The sequence below is a fragment of the Protopterus annectens genome, chromosome 12.part0, assembly GCF_019279795.1.
Source record: "Protopterus annectens isolate FY-2018-M chromosome 12.part0, PAN1.0, whole genome shotgun sequence".
Classification (NCBI taxonomy): Eukaryota; Metazoa; Chordata; order Ceratodontiformes; family Protopteridae; genus Protopterus; species Protopterus annectens.
Genome location: NC_056746.1, coordinates 173,358,559 through 173,382,511, shown reverse-complemented (window position 1 = coordinate 173,382,511; position 23,953 = coordinate 173,358,559). Strand labels below are relative to the sequence as shown.

Sequence of the window (23,953 nt, the reverse complement as noted above, 5' to 3'; positions counted from 1 at the left end):
ACTCTGCTTGTTACTCTAGGGGTGTGTCGAGACCATTCCACCCCACACATGCACACACATACATATACAAAGTTGCCTGTCCACACAATCTCACTCACACACTTATCCATGTATCCATTAAACACACACATACCTAAATCCCCTAATGCCACCTCCCAGGCAAACACACACACTGTCTCACACATGCAGCCCTTGCATATACCTCCTACACCTACCTCACCACTACACTCCCCAGCACTTACATCTAGCACGATGGCTGAAAACAGGCTTTTGGCCACGTTCACTACTGCATTGTGGTAGGAGAGGCCGTGCCAATCTAAAATTGCTCAGCACGTAGATGCCTTCCTGGAGGTGGCTCTGGGGGAGATAGAGCAAACGGCTAATTATCGTATGCCTCTTACCCAAACTGCTTCATTACCATTTAAATTGATCCATGGAGACAGCCCAACATGGTGCTGCATGTCTTAATGTCTTTGAATTCGAAAAGTTTGCCATGAGGTGTACACATTATGAATTCTGCCCAATGTGTTTTAAAATAGTAAATAAACTAATGAATACAGCAACTACTGATTCTATTCCACAATATTCATCACAGTATCCACACAACAAATAACCTGTGTATCATTTGTTAGCTTTAGAAATTGATTATGATTTCTTTTGGTAACTGCACAATGCAGAATTACCTGTTTCTGATAGGAGCCCAGGAAATTAGGTTTGGTTCTCTGCTTCACAAGAGTCACATGTAGTAGTATGCAATTTGTTTTCTGTACCTTTCAGCTTTCTTTTCAGAGGTGAATCTCATTTACAGCTTGTTACAATTTGTTAGTGTTATAACATTTAAATTATACCATGATCCCCCCAAAACGTGCACGCTGATTGGCCAGCGTGCCCGTTGTAAATCGAGTTATACTAATGGAAAAAGGTCCGGTCGCCCGGACTTTTTTCCATTAGTATAACTCGGTTTTTTAAAGCACTGTCTCGCTATGTTAAATGGGTTTAACATAGCGAGACAGCTTTAAAATAAGCAACGGAGATCTCCGTTGCTTATTTTAAAACTGTCTCGCTATGTTAAACCCATTTAACATAGCGAGACAGTGCTTTAAAAAGCAATGGAGAAAGCAAGATCTCAGTTGCTTTTTTAGTGTTCGCTATGTTAAATGAGTTTAACATGGCGAGACAGTTTAAAATAAGCAGCGGAGATGTCCGTTGCTTATTTTAACTGTCTCGCTATGTTAAACTCATTTAACATAGCTATAAAAAGCAACGGAGATCTTGCTTTCTCCGTTGCTTACAACTCTGATGTACTGCGCGGCGCCAGGTACATCAGAACTGCCGCGGATGCCAGACATCTGCGGAAGGGCAGTAAACAGGCATTATACTATGCCATTATTTAAGAAAAGTAATAGTTTCTTTTCTTAAATAATGTCATGGTATAATAGCAATAACCCATGCCTGGGTGTGGGTAATGCTAAATTTACCCACGGTTGGCTTTGTTTGGACGCCAACCGTGGGTAAATTTAGCATTACCCACACCCAGGCGTGGGTTATTGCTATATTAGGTTTACTGAAAGTAACAGAAAAGATTTCTCTTTTTTGTAATTACACTGCTTATGAGTAACAGTTCCTCATGAACATACTTTAAATCAGAAATGCAAAATAGTATCTCTCACACCCTCCTTAATACACGAGGTTCTTCACCTGAATGACATTCAAGTGATTTGAAAACAAATACGCAAAACATGAGATATTTGTTAAGGCCTCATTCAGAGAGTTGATGAGATTAGTTTCTTGAAGATCCGAAAATTGATGAAATACTAAGCAGTTATGTTTTTAACAATCTTACATTGCTAAATGAAAATGCCAAACCGGGAAAGTGCTCAGGTTAGTAAAAAAATGTAAGCACTTTCAAATTGAGCAACATGTGTTGTATAATAAAATGTAGTGTACCAGATTAAATCCAAATGCATTAAGGTAAGAAAGATGCTTAGTGCAACTGCTTTGTTATTTTCATTCACTTTTTAACTTCCTTTTTAGTGAGCTATTCTCCAACCTACTTTTGTACTTTCAGTACATTTAACTGCTCATGATTTCTACTTTACTAAGGTACCCTGTTGTCAGCCAGAGGTTTGTTGTGTATTTCCCTTTTATGGTGGGGGTTGGGGGGGTGGAATGCAGATTTGGTTCTGTGTTCTCATTATTAATTTGTTTCGTAATATGATCTTGTCTTTGCAACTGCTGTTCACTTTATCCAGTTTTGTATACTATTAAGTTATGCATGCTCTTTCCAAAAAAAGATGTCTAGAAATTGATCCCAAGTGAAATAGTGAAATGTCTTTTTTTTCCTTAGCCTTCCCCTCCTGGCTCTAACTACATAGTGCTTCTCACATGTGCAGTGTGCTTTGTGATGTACACTGTTGCCCTGATCATTGTTCGTAAGCTGGACCTGCTAGACATAAACAGAGCTGGAGTGATTCCATTTTGTGGAAAGGATGGATTATACAAATATGAGATCTTGCTGAAGACTGGATGGGGTCGAGGATCAGGTAACTAAAAAACTAAAACTTTGCGTATTTTTTTTATTAAATTTCTTTGGAAGTACCCAAGGAAGGCCATTTAGAGTAATCTGCATACTTTTCTGATAAATGACTTCCTGAGCATACCTCTCAACTGTACACATTTTCACAGAATGTCCAGATTTTTGAGCAAATCATTGAATATTAAAGTCAGAAAATAATGACAGACATTTAGGTTTCAGACTTCATACCCTTCAGAAAATTCATGCTACTGCAAAACCTGTTATTCTATCTACTTTCTAATTTTGTAAGAGCAATATTTAAAAATGGTCCCTATTTTTTGGGCCTTTGCCCCCCCCCCCCCATATGATTTATGGCTTTGTCTAGATTTCTTGCTCTACACGATTGAGAGATATGCTTCCTGAGTCTAAATGATAGCAATGGAAACTGGACCCAGGTCTGCCACATCTCTAGACTGTCCAGATTTATGCAGAAAGTCCAGTTTTTGGCCTCCTATTTTTGGTCTAGTCCTCATAAAATTTGTGGTTTTCTGGTAAATCACTGGGATGATCTCAGGGTTGAAGTCAATACATAATGGCATACATTTGAGTTTCAGACTTCACATTCTTCAGAAAATGTATGTTATCACAAACCATGTTACTCTAGCAACTTTCTAAGTTTATAAGAGCAATATTTAAAATCTGTCCCTATTTTTGGCCCTTTGTTCCCCCCATTTTGCCAGGCTTTGTCCAGATTTCTTGCACGAAGAGGTTGAGAGGTATGACTGGTCTGCTGATTTAATTCTTTCATTCGCAGCTGACTGCAGTGATGTCTGAGACATACATCCAGTGTGAAGTATACTAATGTCATAAACTGCTGGATTAATTTGTTGTAGAAAAGTAGCTACTGCAGATTTTGTGAAAAAAAGTTCTTTAGAGAGTAGCAAATGTTTTTGGTTCATTGCTAAACCAACTATATTTGGATAATTTATAAACTCTCATGCAGTTCAACCTTGATTATTGCCCATGTAGATAACTGTGCAATGACCTTACCTTAATTTTGCTAGTTCTTAGTGTTTGTAAGTAGTTAACGTATTCTGAAGAAAAGCAGTTCACAAAGGAAGTAATAGAGTGCAAAATGCAGTTTTTGATGCACGCATGCCTGTCACTGTTTTCTAAGTAAAGTATTGCATGGTGACTAAATTATAAAGGACTTATTCAACATTATATAGATAGAAGCTTTTTGTTTCTACTGAGATGGCTTACTTCATCAATCAATCATGTAATCATTTTGACATTCCTGAAAACAACCTGTGCAAATGAGTTATGCCCGCATGATATAAGTAATATTACCCAGAGAGGCTGAGTAAGTTGCATACTTCAAACTGGATCTTTGTGTATAAATACTGAGCCCTTTGAAGGGTGCTAACAGGACTTCAGCATACTCTGACTGGAAGGGTGGGTGGAGGTTATGTGAAAATATAGCAGGCCTTTAGTGTACCCCTTTATGGTTAAGGAATGTTGGAAATGAAGTATCTGTAGAATGTTGTGTCTGGGGAGAGAGATGCCACAGTTTACAGCAAGGTTTCCAAAGAAGAATGCTGTAGAAATCTTTATGTTCCATGCATCTGAACACTCAGGAGGAACAATGTGTATATAATTTATAGAAAGGTGAGTGCTCACTTCACACTATATACTCGAAGAGTAGTAGGTCTTGCAAATAGGTAATGGGGGGGGATATATCTTATTGCTGCATGAGGCTCTGTCCAAGAATGCAGAATGGGCTCTTGTTATAATCTATTGTTAGTGAGAAAAGGAGGCAGTTAGTTTAGAAACAGGGGGTTCCTCCAGCAGGGTATTGTATACAAGGAGAGCCTAGTATAAACTACAAGGCTTCATGTCAGCATATTGAAGTACAGATTAAAGGCAAAGAGCCACCATGTTAGTTTCACTCACTACATCGGACTGTTTGGCAAGCGTCAAAAAGTGCACTGAGCAGTTACAAGGAGCTGTTGTTTTTCTCTCCCCCTCACTATCCACCGTGCTTAAAAAGCCACGTTTAGCAAGTGTGAGAAAATAAATAAAACAGAACTAATATAGCTAACTGCATTAGTAGGACGTGTGAGTATGTGTATGTGAGAGAGAGAAAGAAAGAGAAGAGAGCACCAGTACTTCTTAACTTCTTTGGTTAAGAATTCTGGATAAAGGCAATAGTAATGTGCGATACAGACCAAAAAACAATGACAATTTTAAATATTGCCCTAATTCACTTAGTGTTCATACAGCTAAGACGTTTTCCATCCAACACAGTTTTTTTTTAACAATATGAAGTATGAAAATCAAACAGGCATTTAACCTCACAACACCCCCACTGTTATTTCCCTAGAAATGTAAATCCTTTTGTACATTATTGCTTGCACAGTGTATGTCTTCATAAACTTCATCATGTACATTTTGCTTGTAGAAGGATGGGGAAGTAAAACTAATTGTAGTAACAGGCTAGTGAAAGGGAGAATAATAGGATCCCATTCTTTATATACTGGGGAAGGGAGTGAAATGGTTGTGTTTCTTTGTCCAGTACAAAATAGAAGTGGACGTCTATGCACTCCCTGTACAGAGCAGAGGGTGACGGTTAGGAAGGATATAGATGTATCCCAAGCCTAAAGAAAGCTAATGTGGCGGCATTGCTGTCATGAAACAATTACAGAAAGGATGGTGTCCCTATCATGAGTACCCTGTAGATCAGGCAGAGCTTAATTAAAAAACATTGGTTATATTTAAGATTTTTATGACTTTGCAATAGCTTCAAAATATTTTTTTCAAAGATCCAATAGTTGAAATTGGGGTTAAACAAGTATCACAGCCAAATTGTCGTATTTCCTCTAGAATGAAATGCTACAGTTCAGAATGTACTCCACCTTACAGCAATGGACAAGTTCATCCTTTGGTATAATGCAGCTACATTAATTTGTTTTGGAGGAGCCCTGCATTATGAGTTGCAATATATTTTGAGTATTTATGTGTCTTTGTTTTGCTACCAACAACACACCTTGTATATATATATATGGAAATCTGCCACAATTAAACCACTGACAATCCAAAAAACAACCCAGACTACCATCACACTATTGACCCATTTATATCGCGTCTTTATTACAAGATCGAATGCTTAGATGATTGAACACCTAAACATCAAACTTGTAATATCGGATCCAAAAAACATCAAATGGCGCAGGAAAACACGTCAGTCATTCACGGTAAAAAAAAAAAAATAACTTTACACCCAAACTAAGTGGGTGGCTTTGCCCCACACCCCCCCAAACTAAATATACCAACTCCAAGATCGCTCTACAGTAGACAAAATGGCAAAATCTGGCGAATGGCCAAGGGAAATCTTTCCCTGTGTTAAATGGGCCATTCGCTGTTTTTTGCTTTCGATATTACAAGTTCGATGTTTAGGTGTTCAATCACCTAAGCATTCAGTGTTGTAATATAGACCCTTTCTATCCTCCCAACCCTGTGCAAAAGAACCCAGACTACCATTACTCTCTTACCCCCTTTCCATTCTCCCGACCTTGTGCAAAACAACCCAGACTACCATTACTCTATTGCCCCATTACAATCCTCCTAACCCTGTGTATAACAACCCAAACTACCATTACTCTATCACCCCATTTCCATCCTCCCAGTCCTGTGCAAAATCTTTCAGAAAATTATCTATCTTCAACTTGCAAAATATATTACTATATTCCACCTTCTCTCACAAAAACAACATTGCTTCTGGTCAGGGAGGAGTATGGCCACAGCCATTTGGTTTCTGATGAAATTCTCATGTCAATGGACAAAGGCATGTTCCCTGGCACAATTTTTATAGCTCTCACCATAGCCTTTGACTTAGTCAATCACTCCTGTTAGAATCCACTTTTCAGAACTAGGCATTAGTCCTGGTGCCATCTCTTGGTACCAAAGTTATCTGAGTAATTGCCATTTGTCAGTGAAATGTAACTCCTGTGCCCCTCTCTGTCTTTTTTGTCTCCCTTCCTACTCAAAGGTGTATCTCAAGGTTCTGTTCTTGTTCCCCTTCTGTTCTCTATATACACCAATAAACCTCCACTCAATTTGCTGTACTTCCTGTCCTCACTTACACAGATGATATGTTCCTGTACTGCTCCAACACTCCCTAATTGCCTTATAGCAAGATCTACAATCTGATTTCAGGTTGCCTCATTGAGTGAATTACTACTAAAAACCTCATACTAAATGCATCTTAACTAAATCTATGCTTTTTGGTACTAAACAAAGACTCAGCAGAGCCAAGAAAATGTTAACACTCTATAATCACAATTACCATCCCTTAGAATAAGTCTTTTTTTCGAATGTCTTGGTCTCTGGTTAGACCCCTCACGCAATTTCTACCTGCATCTTGATAATATACATATTTTTAATACTAATGAGAAGTCATTCTATAATTTCTAATTTCAGAAATTAGATACAATAAATTATAGATCTTAGTGGTTGAGTTAGAGTGGATTAAGTGATGTGTCCTGAGGGATAACACATACATTTTGCTTGCTTAACTAATTTAATTTTAGCAACTTGAGCATATACCATCATAAAAAGTCTAGCCCCTGAAGTACCATTGAGTGGCTATTCCTTTCTATTGATTTATGCTATGAAGCACTGACCAAATACAAGAAAAATCAGGTAAATTTTGCAAAACTAAAAACAGAAACATTCCTGATTTCCCTTCTATTTCTGCTCCATCTCATCAGACAGTTGTACCTCTGAACTGTTGGGATTGTTGGAGAATATCCACATTTTTCCCTTGTACTAAAAGAAAAAAAAGCAACAGAGATTCTTTTTTATAATTTGCTTCTGTTGAACAGCATTGATGTACTGTGCAAGCGTGGGAATATAGGTCCTATACACATGCACAGTACATCAGAAAATGTGGAAAAAAAACAGGAAACAACATGGAGGAACACTACAGTGCCCTTATGCAAAGACATTATTTAAGAAAGGTAAGCAATTTCTTTCTTAAATAATGTGAGTGTATAATAGCAATAACCCATGACTAGGTGTGGGTAATGCTGAATTTACCCATACTGCCATTGTTTGATCACTTGGGCTTTGTCCTTGTGATCAAACCACACCAACCATGAGTAAATCTAGTATTACCCACACCCAGTCTTGGGTTATTGCTTAATTAATACATTGAATTTATTATGTGTTTTGAAGTATACGCTTCCACTGCATTGTTTTGCTGCCATTTAGCAAAAGGGGTTTCAACAGAATTGGCCATGACAAGGCAGCAGGTCAGTAACAATTACCACAACAGGAGCAACCAGAAATAGGTTATGAAAATAATTTGCAACAATAGGGCCCATGAGTGGTTTCGAATAAACATGGGGACTGTAAAATGTACAGTTTTTCACAGATTTTGGTTGATTTCAGTATGGCTGATTTTCTTAGCAAAGGGTTTGAATTTTGTACGTAGGTCTAGGACAAATATTGCAACAGTTGTTATTGACTTAAAGCTTTGTTTACGTAAGTTATTGTTCGAAGGTGACATGACAATGTTTGCTGAAAGATATATAGCTAGCACATTCAACCCACCCCGCCACCCTGCTCTTAGATTTATGAGAAAATATGTGAACTTGACTTTGAACACACGCTGCATAAGAGCAACAAGGTTGCAAATACTTTAACAAGTAACAAAAGGGAACTATTAACATATCTCAAAGAGCAGAATATCAGAGTTATGAAGCCTGACAAGGGGGGTGGGTTAGTGATTATGGATGTGCATGACTACAATCAGAGAATGACAACAATTTTGGAAATGGATACACATGAAGAAATTTCCAAAAAATCATGTTCATGGAGCCTACAAAAGTATAGTGGTGTCCCTGCAGGACATGTTTCTTGAGAGACATATTGATATTAACTTGTACAACTATCTCACTATGTCCTCTCCTACAATACCATTGATCTTTGGTACACCAAAGATGCATAAGGGGCTGAATGAACTCCCTATGCTTCCCATAGTTGATGGGCACAATTCTGTCACTTATGCCTATGCTAAGTATTTGAATCTTAAGTTAAACGTCTTTTTGCAACAAGAAACACAAATATGCAAAGACTCGTGGCATTTTTTTGAAATTGTTAAATGAAGTAGAGTATAATGATGCCTGTTTGTTTCTTACTGTTGATATGAAGGATCTTTTCTTGGTGATGCCAAAACAGTTGGGTATTGACTGGGTCAGCAAATTTTTATTTGAAAAAGCTGTATCACAATCGGAAATTAATTTATAATGTGGATCAGTTTGAGCTTGTACTACAAAACATCTACATATATTTTATGGGAAGATATTTTCTACAGAGCGTAGGGGTGGCCATGGGGTCAGCATGTGGTACTTGTTTTGCAAATTTGGTTATGGCCCAGTGGGAAAAGAAGTGTGTTTTAAGTAGGCATGAATACAAAGAGAAAATGGCCCTGTATGCAAGATATCTGGACAACATATTCATTTTGTGGGCAGGATATGAAAATGACTTAAAACAATTTGTTAATTATTTGAATGGCAGTACTGATTTTTTAACCTTTGCAACACTGTTATTTCTTATTTCGGTGTAAACGTGTGTAAAGATCAATATCCTAAAAGATTACTTTCTAAAATACATAGGAAGAAAACCTATTCCAACTGATTTTTGCACTATGATAGTGCACATCCTACCCATCAAAAGAGATCAGTTGTCAAGTCCGTGCAGCCAGGATGGTCACATTAGATGAGTTTCAAACAGAATGTGTTAACTTGAAAGGAATGTTTAAAGCTAGGGGCTATCCTGACAGATTGTTGACAGAATTGATTGGAGAGGTTTCCCATAAAAGGAAAAGTGGCTATTTTCAGCCAGTATTAAATAATGAAAAAAAGTGAGGTGCAAATACATGGGGACATTAACACAGATAAAGTAACTTATACCTCTAGTTTTATTACATCTTACTGTAGTGATTATGAGGCAATAAGAAATATACTAGTAAAATGGGGTACTTATTGAGGAAGATGGCCATCTAAGGGACAGACTAAAAGAAAGACTTATGCTAATCACAAGAAGAGGTACAAATATTAAGGCTCTGTTAGAGCAAAAAGCACAAATGGAAGGAACCCAGGAATGAAAAAATGTGGTATGTGCCATTCTTGTGCCTTAAGTAATGTAAGGGCTGGTTTTGAAGTAAGAGGTGTTAAGTACAAGTTAGGAGGTAAATACAACTGTTACACAAAAAGGGTGGTATATTTGGCCACCTGTAAAAGATTGTCCTTCGTACTATGTAGGGAAAACAGAATATATGAGCATGAATATGCTATTAAGAAGCAAAGATTAACTAATGCTGTAGCTAAACATGTTATTAGTAATGAGAGACATGAATTTAAATATACGGTAATACAGCAAGTTTTGGTCAGCCCAAAGGGTGGACCTTGGTCTTTGCAATTAAATGTCAAAGAATTAAAATGGCAAATCATGCTCAATGCATATGCATGGCCAGGTCTGAATGAAAATGTATCTGTCAGTAGTGTGCTTAAACCTAGGGCCTTGAATAGATAGATTTAGTACTTCTAGTATGGAATTATTACTGTCATACACACACAGGGAGGGGTTCATGCTTTTTGATTTTTTTTCATATATTTGGGGTGTACTATTTTTTGGATGCATTGTTTTAAATGCTTTTTTGTACACATTTTTATATTTTTAATGTTTTTTTACATACGACTTTTATATTTTTTGTCTATACGATGGACTATAGATTTATTTATTTGTACAAATCATTAAAAGTGGCAGCTTTTTATAGTATTTTAACAGTAATTTTATAATGAAGTGATATAACAGTAATAGCTACTATGATCCTTTAGCTTTTATAATAAAGTAATAATTTAACTGCTGAAATGATCTTAATACGACATGTACTGAATGAATGTCAGGGACCTTTTTTTGTTATACTAAATTTATGTATTCTGCTGTTTAAAAAGCAACTTTAAGGTAGTTTATTGTTTTTAATGGAATATTTGGTCATGGTATCTTTAAGATCTAGTGACTCCAGTGGGGACTGATGGGTCATGTGATGAGGAAAAGTTTTAAAACTTGATCCATGCAGTTTTGAGTTAGATCTGAAGTCATCTGTCAATGTTTAAAACGAGAGTGCTAATAATAAAATTGGGGTCTGTATACATCGAGTTTTCAGCTTTGCATTGCTTTTTATTTTCAACGGTTTTTCATTGGCTTGTTTGTTCAATTGAAACTAAAATTGGTCAGAACTGATCAGTGCTGTAGCCCAGTAAATAATTTCAAACACATTTTTTTCATGTCTAGATATGAAGTCTGTCTTGCATTTTTTTAAAAGTAATCAGTCCAGTTTGGTGGTGATGATGGTGAACAGAAACAAAAATAAAGAAAAGACACTCAGGGTGACCAGAAAGGATAGTCCATTTATAGTGCATTGAGGTCTGTGTGATTTTCACTGGTAGCTGAAGCTGCTGTCTGAAGACAAGTCTCATAATGCTGTTACCCAGAAAGGAAAGGGGCAATGCTTAGTCTCAGATTAGCTCAAGTCCTCTAATAAGTTTCTGCAAGGTGGACAAAACATGTACAGAATATGAAGACTATTTGTGCATTGATCTGTATATTGGACACTAAAAAAATAAATAACTGTATATTCGAGCAGGTTGCAAAATGTGGCCCCATTAACTCATGGTCTTGTAAAGAAAGCTGTATAATGCTTTTGTAAATAGAATGTATAATCAGCACACAATGGTTATGTACTTGAAAACTTTTATATATATTGCAGAGTCTGTCCAGAAGTGGATCCCCCTACTGAGAGTACATTAGTGAGGCAGACAGAGAGACTGTATGAGATGCATGAATACGACTGCTGTATTACTTGTATTTAGAGTCGCATTTTGATTAAAATGCATTGAAATTCTAAATATTTAAATGGTTTTAGGTACAACAGCTCATGTAGGAATCAGTCTGTATGGCAAAGAAAATAAAAGCGGCCATAGGCATCTTGATGGGGATAACATTTGCCGCAGGAACAGTCTAGATATATTCCGTGTTGCTACAGAGAGGAACCTTGGGAGTATCTGGAAAATACGCATATGGCATGACAATAAAGGTAAGAGCAAAGAAAATTGTCATAGAATGAAGTTTAAAGGAAATCTACATGGAATACATACTCTGGCATGTAATGGCTGCCCATCCAAAGTGCTAATTCCTGTATGTATTGTATTAGTTGAAGATCTTAACATGCAACACACACAGACTGTGTAAGAAAATTACTGTTTGAACCCTACATGTGCCACTATGTTACTGTAGAGAAATACTTTCTGATATTGCCTCTAAACTGTCTCCCAAAACATAGATATGCCATGTACAGGCACATATATACATGTGCACTTGCACAAGTACATACACATGCAACTACCTGTGCATTCAGTTGTAACTTTCCTAACATAGAAAGAGTGCAGGCTGTGTCTCTTGTCTTGCATCATCCAACCATTTCACTGGAGAATACTATTTTATGTATGCATCTGCACAAGTGAGTTTTTATCTGGCTAATTTTTTGTGCATCCAAGTCATTAATGGACATCTTTATTAGTTCAGCAAAATATAGTTTCATTGGAATACAATCCAACAAAGCATACACCTCAACTGACCAAGCTATCAGCTAATACAATAAAAACATTACAATAAAAACATAAAAAAAGTAAAGTGTTTTTGCTGGGGGCAAGCCCCAAGTGCACCCCATATCCCTGATTCTCAATATACCAACTACAAGACTGCACAATAGCAGTAGGGGTAAGGAGAAACTCCCTTACCTGTACTACTTACTGATTTTGTTCTATCCCAAACACACTGCTCTTAATGAAATAACAACTGATGAAACATTGCTCTTTTCTGTTTCAGTGGAAGAAAACATAACTGGAGTGAAATGAACCTGTTAAATGTCATGTAAGGGAAAAGTAAAGTATTTAAACAGTTTTTTATTACTTGCTAAGAATCTGAACGTCAGTGGGATGGGTGAGAATGAAGATCTACATTTTTGTGACTCTCATGTTTAGGATATTTAGTCCATTGGATTTTATTTCCTTCCTGCAGAAGAAATTCCTTTTGACAAACAAATGTTTCCCAATAAAAATAAAACTGACTAAGAACAGAAGTAAGGCGACATAGAGGACATTTCCAGTAATGAAAAGTGCAGACATAGTTTGCCTATGTTTGCTGAAACTACATGCTTATTATATAAAGAAAAAAGATACCAAGCAGGAATGGATTTGCCATATTTCATATCTAAGTAAAAACTCAAACCCATATTCTTGTACTTTTATAGTAATTAATGCTTGTAGAGGAAACGGACAATTAACTGTTTACCCATGGTACAATATTACCTTCTAGAAGCCCCCCACACAAATGTGTACCTCAGTATGTCTGTGGTGGATAAAGGATTCTAATTAGAGAACTGTAATGTAAAAAGGCTAGGATTGTGTTTTTTTTTCTCACAGCTATGGGTCAGTGGTTCACAGAATTAATGTGCAAAACCCACTTTCTATAAAAAATAGAATTTCTGACCCAGCATCGCCAGTGTAGAGGGGTAAAGCCCTGACTACAACCCAGGTAACCCAAATTTGCTTTAGCAGTTGATGGCATTGGCAGAGGAGGATGAACATGCCTGTCACTGGGTGAGGGTGAAGTGGAGCAGTATGCAAATAGCCGTGAAGGGGCTGGATTACAGTGGGCATCCTGAGGGTAGGCATTTGACTCACCAAGCCACCACAGCCTTCTCAGAGTCTAACCATGTGAGGGGTTCTCGGGGATGGGTACATATATATATATATATATATATATATATATATATATATGTGTGTGTGTGTGTGTTTCTTGAAGACTATATGTTGAGAGTGGATGGTAATTATCTATTGCGTGCCCAGTAAAGAATTAGAATTAGATCACCAGGTTCAACCTTTCTGTCATGATCTAATAAGACGTTTTTGGATTTACTTTCTTGAACCCCAAAACTCTGGTTGTCACAAATATATTTTACTATTTTTTTGATGAAGAGAATCAAAACATAAAATGGTGGATCAGGGGAAGAAATGCCTGCAGTTTAAATGAATCCTAACCCACAGTTGAAGAATTTTCCCCTCTCTTTGTATAGTGAGCCAAGTGGATGAAACCTGAAGTTTTTCCACCAATCATGGGCCATGGTATTCATGACATTCAGTTGTCCACCTGCATTCTGAATTGGTCTGTTATACAATGAGGTTTCCAACCTACTGGACTAGGACTAGTGGACTTCAGCCTCTCTAGCATGTTACATTATTCATCTGGGCTTTTCTCCCATTTCATGTACTCTGATTCACATGAAATCAATTGAACAGTTTTTCATGCATATGCTGATCTTTCTATGATTTTAAATTTGGGTACTACCTTATTTCAGGTACTTGCCCGTCACTAAAGTAATTTCAGTTAGATGTAAAAGTAATAAAACCCTGTTGGTCAAAGGTCGCTACCCATCTGCAAATGGATACTGGACAAGAAATGTTTTAAAATCCATGCATATCTTGTATTTCTAAAATTGTAACTTAGCTGTGAAGAAGTCCTGTGTGTCCCAGATGATTATCTGGGATCTGTGTTTTCTGCTTTGCTTGAAGCATGAATATATTCCTAAAGAGACCTTCCTGTCAGTATTTTATTTTTGTGTAAAGTGACAACTCCATTTCCTCGAAAGTAGTAGCCAAGGTCTTTGAAATCAATTTAAATGCTGCTCAGTAATGTGTGCTTAGAGCACATTGAAATATCTACCAAGAAATATATTGGAAGAAAATGAACAGAGTTTGGGGTATAATGATAGACGAGATATCAACTAGAATGAATTACATAGTATATATCTGTTTGTTCACTAGTTATATATATTAGTTAGGTTCACCAGAGGAATAATAATTTTTAAGGAAAGACTATTAAAACAGTTGACTAGCACATCTGTAAAACCATTCATGCTGCTCACAAATGCATAACTTACAATACTTGTGATTACTATCAAAAACATAGCTGTAGGATAGTAAAATAAAACTTATTGGGGAGTAACCTGGGTGAGACAGCTGTTAACTAGCTCTTTTGAGGAAATAAGTTCTTACCCCTATGCCAGAGGGAGTACGTGTGACTCTTGTACAGCATCATAGCATTTGCCTAGAAATATGAAAAATGCAAACAATTCTATGATTCATCCTTCATGCAGTTGGAGGTTGAGAATAACTGCAAGATAAAAATTATCCAGCAGATCTGATAATGTAACTGAAGCAGAAAGATGCCATAGAGTATGAGAGGGCTAAGAAAGAAGTGAGTAGCAACCATAGCCAGCCTTAGGCATAGGCCAACTAGGCGGCCACCTAGGGTGTGCTGTTGCAGGGGCAGATGTCCTTCAAGGATGCATCTGCAGTCCTCACATATGGGTTGTCCTGCCTCAGGCAGCCCTTCAGTCGGCCGGATTCCAAAGTCTGGGTTCGGCGTCGGCTGATGTCGCCCTTTCCCCGACGTCAGAGCGCCTGGGGTATAAAAGCGTCAGCCGACGCCATCTTCCCCAGTCTTTCTTGCCGCGTGGTGCCCGAAGCAGAAGCAGTTCGCAAGTGCCGGTCGGCCAGCTCCTGTAATTCAGCTAAACCGAAGACTTCAAAAGCTAAGTACCCCGTTGGGGACTCTTTCTTGCCTCAGCCGATGTCAGATAAAGTTAATAATTGCTTAACTTGTGGGAAACAAATACCTCATAAGGATTTCCACTCTTACTGCCTCCCCTGCCTAGGCCCAGACCACGACATCTTAGCCTGTTCTGCCTGTGCTTCCTTCAATCGACGCACTCTTAGGCGTCGGGCGGAGTTTGCAGAGGAATTTTTTGGGGCTAGTTTCTCTTACAATATGCCATCGGAGACTCCGACTGCGCATTTAACCAAGAGACGGAAGGACAAGGACCGACACATACGGGCCGCGGTTTCGGCTGAAACCACAGCTAGGCCTACCGCAAGTGTCTCGGTCTCGGCTGAAACCGAGTTCTTGGTACTTCTGTCCACCGAAACCGCTCAACCGACAATCTCGGCCCCGGAGGCCCCTACTGAGTCAGTTATTGAATTTCCATCAGAAACTGGTGTCATGGAAACTTCCGACACCATTCCTCTAAACAAAACTACACCAGCACGTGGTGCAGTCAGGCCTCCTGCTTCCATGTCCATAAAGGCATTCACAAGGGCTAAAGCTGCTAAACACACAAAAGCTTTGCCTCCCAGGGTTATCCCTCAGGGACCCACTACAGGTTCTCAGATTCTAAGTTTAGCAGAAGACCTTATTTCCTTAATTAGGGGCTCACAGCCACATCCGGACAGGGGCTCTCAACCTCCTCTAGACAAAAGGCCCAGGGTTGAGCCCTCTGATCCCCACTCCTCAGATGAGGCCTCTGATGGCTCTGCTCTCTCGGACTACCAGGAGGAGGCTTTTTCGGCCTACAAGGATTCTGATGCAGAGGAATCTATCCCCTCGGCCTCCCCTCCTGAAGAGCTGTCCTTCGAGGAGACCCTTCACACTATGAGAGAGCATTTCCGATGGCAGGGCCAGGAATTCTCTGATTCCAGGAAGAGATTAAGGACTTTTTTGCATTTACCTCAGCATAGACCTTTGGCTATTCCTCCTGTTTTGAATGTCATTGATGATGTGTACTCTGAGTCTAGCATAACCCCTGACACACTTCCTCCGGCTCCTGTTAAACCCGATAGGTACTACAGGGTCCCGGACTCTCATCATTTCCTTTACAAGGCCCACTCTGCTGATCCAGAAACTATTTCCCAGGGCCCTAAAGGGGTTGCAGCTGCCACTACTAAAAATCCACTCCCCTCTGAAAGGGAGTCCAGGGCTTTAGAGAGATGGGGTAAAAAAGTGTATACTTCTGCTACTCTTTCTATGAGGGCATTAAATTGTCAGTTTCATATGATACAGTACCAAGAATATTTGTTAGATGAATTGCATAAAAAACTGTCTTCACCTGAACCCCTAGATCACAAATCACTTCAGGATCTGGTACATAACTCCCAACAGGTTAGCAACCATTTCTTGCAGTGTGGTTATGATGCATTGGAATCTTCATGTAGGTCAGCTATGACAGGTGCAGTCATACGTAGGCATGCTTGGCTGAAGGAACAATCTCTGCCAGACCATGTTAAAGCAAAGCTTCTGGATGCTGCACTGGAAAAGCAAAAGTTATTTGGCTCCACTGCTCAGGAGGTCTTAAAGAAATTTGAGGAAAAGGCAAAATCTGTACAAACAGTCAAAGATTTTCTCCAAGTCCAACCACCAAGATTCAGCAGAAATTGGCCTTCCAAGAATTGGTCCTTTCCAGACACAGACAGATTTCAAAGAGGCAAGAACAGGCGTGCCAGAGGTAGAGGGCAAGCTAGAGGCTCCTACAGAGGACGTCAATGGCAGCCTTCCAACCAGAGAGGTAGTGCAGGGCCTGCAACTGCTGCACAAGGACAGACTCAATGACTTTACTTTGACACCGCCAACCAGGGCTCAATTGTAAGCACCTTTGGGCGGAAAGCTTTCTTTATTCTCAGAAAATTGGCACAGTATTACAAGGGACAAATGGACACTGCAAATAATAGACAAAGGATACAGGTTCCATTTTCACACATTACCAAAAAGAAAAGGCATGCCAGACCTGCCACCGAATCAAAGGGCAGAGGCTTTGAAACAAATCTTCAACTTAATGCAAATGAAAGCTATAGAAAAGGTTCCTCTTTCAGAACAAGGCCAAGGATTTTATTCCAGACTATTCCTTGTTCCAAGAAAAGAAAAACAATGGAGGCCTATTCTCGACTTGTCCGCACTGAATACTTACCTCGTGCCAAAATTCAAAATGCTGACTCTACAGCAGCTCCTTCCCATGCTGGGCAAGGGGTCTTGGCTGGTAACTCTAGACCTCAAGGAGGCATACCTGTATGTCCCTATCAGACAAAGTTGCAGAAGACACCTCAGATTTCTTGCAGGTTCAGAGCATTATCAATTCTCAGCATTGCCCTTTGGCTTATCTACTGCGCCCAGAGTATTCACGAAATGCCTGGCATCAGTAATTGCACACTGCAGACTTCAGGGGATTCAAATATACCCTTATCTGGACGACTGCCTTATACAAGCGGACAGCCAACAAAGTTTGGTAAAACACTTGAATTATGCCATCCACCTACTTCAGGCCTTGGGATATACAGTCAACATTCACAAATCAAGACTTGTTCCATCCCAAAGAATAACTTTTCTGGGTGCGAATCTAGACACAACCACCCAAATGGCTTTTCTCACAGAAGAAAAACAAAGACAACTACCGGATTACTTCAAAAATCTGACAAGACAAACTCAGCTGACTGCAAGGAAAATCCTGCAGGCCCTGGGTTACATGGCATCTTGCATTCTTCTGATTCCACAAGCAAGGCTGCATATGAGGAAACGACAATGGTACCTAAGGAGTTTATGGACTCCGCACAGTCACAGCTTAGAAACTTTGATACCTCTCATTCCATGCCTACAAAAGGAATTTCTGTGGTGGGCTCAAGCAAGCCAGTCAAACAGGGGTCTGCCCTTCAGCAAACCAATAGCCAGCCAATCCATTACAACAGACGCTTCAGACCACGGATGGGGAGCACACATGGAGGGCAGATGCATTCAAGGACTATGGTCACAAAAAGAGCTACGCATGCACATAAACCAAAAGGAAATGCTGGCAGTGATACATGCAATCGAGGCCTTCAAACTCTTTATGCATCAAGGCCACCTGCTAATAAGGACAGACAACACCACAGTTATGTGGTACATAAACAAGCAAGGAGGTACCCATTCCTACCCTCTTTGCAGACTGGCAATGAATCTATTGGATCTTGCCCTGAAACTCAATATAGAGCTACAATCCCAGTTTGTGCCAGGAAAAGACAATATACTGGCGGACAGCCTAAGCAGAAATATCATGGATGCACACGAATGGATGCTGCACCCAGACATCTTCCTTCAAATAACACAATCATGGGGGAGGCCGGACATAGATCTTTTTGCCTCCCACCTCAATCATCAGCTGAAGAAATTCTGCTCAAGGACATACCACCCACAAGCATGGAAAGTGGACACCCTCTCTTTCAGCTGGAGAACTCTAACAGTGTATGCATTTCCACCTCTTCCATTAATGACCAAGGTCTTACTGAAGATCAGGACAGAGCAGCCAAAAGTGATTCTGATAGCTCCGGACTGGCCAAGACAGCACTGGTACCCACTGTTAAAGAGCATGTCACGCACGAAACTGTGGCCTCTTCCTCAATGGCCACTTCTCCTGACACAGCACAATTACAAAACTCTGCATCCCAACCTGAAAACCTTGCAACTAACAGCTTGGAGAATACCTTGACTCCTCCCCAGGATAAGCTATCCAAGAGAGTGAAGGATATCATCATGGAAGCACGCCGGCCTTCCACAAGAAAGGCATATTCAGCAAAATGGAAAAGATTTTGCACTTGGAGCACCACAAAGGGCCTAGATGCGACAGTGATGAACATGGCACATATCCTGGAATACTTGGCAGAAATGCTCCACAATGGCCTGTCTTACTCTTCCATTAAAATTCATGCTTCAGCAATTTCAGCAGAATACAATACTGATCCACCTGTCTTCTCTCATCCTCTCCTAAGACAGTTTCTAAGAGGAATTAAAAACATCAATCCTCCAAGGAAACCACCAGTGCCTACATGGGACCTTAACTTCGTGTTGGAAAAACTAACACTGCCTCCCTTTAAACCAGCAGCATCTTCAGAACTACAGTTCCTGTCTTGGAAGACTGCCTTCCTTCTGGCCATAACCTCAGCAAGAAGAGTATCTGAGTTACAGGCCCTCATGGCAGTACAACCATTCCTTATTTTCCATCAGGACAGAGTCTCATTGAGAACCAATCCTTCATTTATGCCAAAGGTGGTATCCAGGGTCTCATTGAACCAAGCTATTCACCTGCCTACCTTCTTTCCAAATCCACAAAACAAAGGGGAGAAACTTCTGCATACCCTGGACATTCACAGACAGTTGCGCTACTACTTGGACAGGACTAAAAGTTACAGAAAAACTGACCAGCTGTTTGTAGCATATGCTGCTGATGCACAAGGAAAAGCAATTTCCAAACAGACAATTTCAAAATGGATAGGGAATTGCATTCGTTTTTGTTACTCCTTTCATGGCAAAACTGTGCCAGCTAACATTAGACCTCATTCCACCAGAGCCACAGCCACCTCCACAGCCTTCTTAAGAGGGGTGGCTACCAAGGACATTTTAGAGGCTGCTACATGGAGCTCCGTGCATACATTTTCCAAGCATTACAATTTACCTTTATATTCCAGATCCAGAACAGGCTTTGCTACTGCAGTCCTGCAGGGTATTTTAGCTACACCATCCTTTACATAGATCCTACTACCCCCAGATTGGCTATGGTATTCTACCCATATGTGAGGACTGCAGATGCATCCTTGAAGGACATAGTACAGTTTTGTACCTACCATAAATGTAGATGTCCGATAGGTATGCATCTGCAGTCAGGTTTACCCTCCCTCCTTCCCCTCTGTGGTATTTCTTGGGTACTTATCCCTCTCATAGCTAGCTGGGGTTATCTATTATGGTGTATTTGTTTTATATATATATATATATATATATATATATATATATATATATATATATATATATTCCTGTGCATGTTTGGAATTTATTGCATTTCTCCAAATTTAGCCTTCCTTAGAGGGCACCTGGCATCTGGGACAAGAAAAACTGAGGAAGATGGCATCGGCTGATGCTTTTATACCCCAGGCGCTCTGACGTCGGGGAAAGGGCGACGTCAGCCGACGCCGAACCCAGACTTTGGAATCCGGCCAACCGAAGGGCTGCCTGAGGCAGGACAATCCATATGTGAGGACTGCAGATGCATACCTATCGGACATCTACATTTATGGTAGGTACAAAACTGTACTTTTTCCAGTATTTATTTGGTGTAGGTAGACCAGGATGGGGGTACCAGGGTGGTGTGAGGGGGTGCCATGGAGCCCTTTTTCCTAGGGCACCAGCTGACCTAAGGCCCCTGCTGGTAGCAACACCCAAGCAGCAAGAGAACCTCACAAGAGTATTTTTGCTCAGCTCCTCTTGAACTGCTACAAAAATGTTTCCCTTACTTCAGGAAGATCATGTTGAAATGTGAATGGAATCATAATATACATCTGGAGCAAACTAAATAGATTAGGCATATTCTAGCTCCTTAAATTCTAACACCTGCTTGTGCTGGGTTAGTTTCCAAAACTGAAACATTAACTAAAGTGATTATATAGCTAGGTATAAGACACTATTACATCTTGCCATAAAATGCTTTTTAATTCTGTCTAAAACATAATGTCTACTAACAATTTGGAGTAGAAGTTCTAGGCCTAAATGATTTTCAGATGACCATGGTTTGAGTAATTAATACCTTTTTTGTATACTTCCAGTTCACACACATACAGCCTTATGGCATCCAGAAAATTTTGGGGTCTGGCTTCTTTAAGCAACTTGCCAGCTAATGATAGGTAGTATTAGAAAGGGCAATGCGTTATTAACAGAATGACATTACTGAGGTGCATGGTGTGAAACATCAATATGAAAGACAGGATAATTCACTTTTAATGCTGGTTTATGTCACACTATACTAGAAGTATTGCTAGTTGTTTTCTAGTAATTATGAAAATAAGCAATATTTCCTTTGTGCTTAATATTTCAAAAACCGAGTGACTTACAAACTATTGCATAACATTAGTTGAAACCTTAGATGTTGAAGAAAACTGACTGATTTTTACACTATAAGTTGCACATCTTGAGAGATATCCAGTATTATTTGTTTTGTTAATTGTACAGTTAAGCATATGTTTACATATTTCTCTAAATATCGCAATAAACATGCACTTATAGAGGAATTTCTTGTCATGTGAAAGCTTATGTCTGATTAACAGAAATGTTGTAACACTATGTCTAAGTTGTACAGTTTTCAAGATATAAAAATTTGTGAAAGCTTACAAAAGTATGATTTGAGGTTTGTGTGCATTGTAATATATTACAGTATTTAAAGACTAAGAATACACTATTATTACTGTAAAGGATACTTCTTAAGCAGATGCTTAAGTGTTGAACTGCTTGTAAATAGAAAGCTATAATAAAGGACATTGATCAAGCAGAGCTGCGCCTGAGATTTATTTATTCAAACAGAGCTGCGCCTGAGAATTATTTATTCAGACAGAGCTGCGCCTGAGATTTATTCTTCAAAATCTGTATAGAGTAGAGTTAATGCATTTTATAGATGGACCCAGATCGAGACAGGGAGATCAGTTTCCTGATCCCTTACCCTAAAGGTTGAACATATCTATTACATTATTGGACTCCAGTTGAGAGGAGATGATGTTGGTAGAGTGGCAGGGTTCTTTTGCAAGAGCACCACCTGGTGGAAGACTGATGATTACAGTACTTGCAAACAGGAATTGTGGGGAGTTTGAACTTGCCAAGGGATGCACATGAACAGAGGGGTTTGAAGCACCATCTTACATGGTCCAGCATTAGGAACGTTGCAGCATGGTTTGCAGCCAGTGGGGATAGAGGTTAAGAAAACAGAAGAAAATCTTCTAAACCTCCTACCTCACCATGGATGACGACCAAACACAAGGGGTCAGAGGGTATGAATGGGCCTGGTAATTTGCAAATTCCTGAGCGAGTAATATCACTCAAATGAATATGGTGCAGAATAAACCAGCCCAGTGCCACACTAGCAAATTAAAGTTTAAGATGCGTTATTGGAATTTGTACTATAAACATTAAACAAAGAAATGATTTAAGTGTAACAGAATGGTTTAGATCCTCTTGAAAGATATGCTTTTCATTAAGTAAAACGCGATTTTTGCAGAATCAGTTGTTGGCTTTTTTTCATCAGTTCATTAATGTCAGTTACAGGAGTTAATATGTTTCATGTGACACCATACTCTTTTTACTTTATCTTGTACTAGTCCTGAGTAAATATAAATCCAGAATTGGCCTTTTCCATTTCCTTTCTTCTTCTTGCTACTTCAAAACCATTTTGTTGCGTGGTTCTGTTTTCCATCTTTGTCCGTTATGTAGTATGTTTCTCTTTTATTATGTAGTCTTGATATTCCCATTAAAGTTGTTAGTAACAAATGTAAACATATAAGATATTTTGTCCAGAAGGGCATTACTGCAGAGAGAATTTTGAATTATATCCGGACTTTAATGTGACAACCAAAGTATCTTGGTTCTCACCTTCTGAGGAGAAAATAATCAGGAGTGGAAAGGAAAGAATAAGTGTTAGGAAGACAAAGATCTACTGATACCGACTTACCCTTGAAAGCTTCAGCAAAAAGGAAGAAGTAACTTTTCATGAAGAGTAAAGACTAAAAAAGCACACTTTGTAAAGGGGAAAAATAAAGTTCCTTGCTCTGGTGAATATGACAGTCAAAACTGAGTTTAGAGTTGGTTGCATTAAATTAAGCAAAGTCTGGCTATCCATGCTACATGGGCAAATGTTTTTGAATTATTTTCCTTTGCTCTCCAGTATGGTCACCTGTATCACATCCCCTCAGTCTTACCTCATTGTAAAGGACTATTCCACATTTAAGTGCATAAAATGTCATGTTCCATGAAAAATTGCCATACAAAACAGAAATCTGAAGTTATTATTACTGAGTAATGCAACATTTTAACTATGCCATGAACTTTAGAGTTAAATGTCTGTCCTGTTTGCTCCACATTTTAAGAGGCATTGCTGCACATTTGGAAAACTGAAGTTTGAGAGCTATAACTGTTACACATAGCAACATCCTCCCCAAGTCTGCTACTTTTTAATGTCATACTGAAGGCTAGCACAGAAATTGGTGAATGAGTCTCAACAGTCACAGGCTACTACCTGCCAACTTCTAGGTCTGTCGATAATTATTATTATTATTTATTATTATTTTACATTTGTTAACCGGGTTAGTCCAGCTGAGCATTTGCTCTTTTTTCAGTGGAGACCCAAGGAGAAAAGCTTTGCAGTCAGTATTAACATTTTACATACAGTCAGCAAGAAAATTGAATTGGCAGCTAAAACAGTTAGAGAAATAACATTTTACAATAAAATTTTACAGAAAACAGTTGGGTACAAATGTTAGAGATCAAACTGCAAAAAGCATTTACAACAAATCATACAGAAAAGCAGTAGAGTACAATGTCAGAATTCTTGCAACAAAAACTTAGGTAGAATGTCAATGTAGGGAAAACAGTGTTCATTATTCCTAAGTAGTTATATACAGAACAGGTACAGGTGGGAGTAGTAAG

General features: G+C 39.1%; 1 protein-coding gene across 1 annotated transcript in view; it reads left to right on the top strand.

Moving 5' to 3' along the window:
• Positions 1–23,953, top strand: part of PKD1 (polycystin 1, transient receptor potential channel interacting) — a 2,476,043-nt gene that overhangs the window by 1,459,405 nt on the left and 992,685 nt on the right. Inside the window, exons 27-28 of the mRNA XM_044088902.1 lie at positions 2,348–2,543; positions 11,505–11,675. Of these exons, the coding sequence (XP_043944837.1) occupies positions 2,348–2,543; positions 11,505–11,675 (367 nt within the window). The remainder of the gene's footprint in view (positions 1–2,347; positions 2,544–11,504; positions 11,676–23,953) is intronic.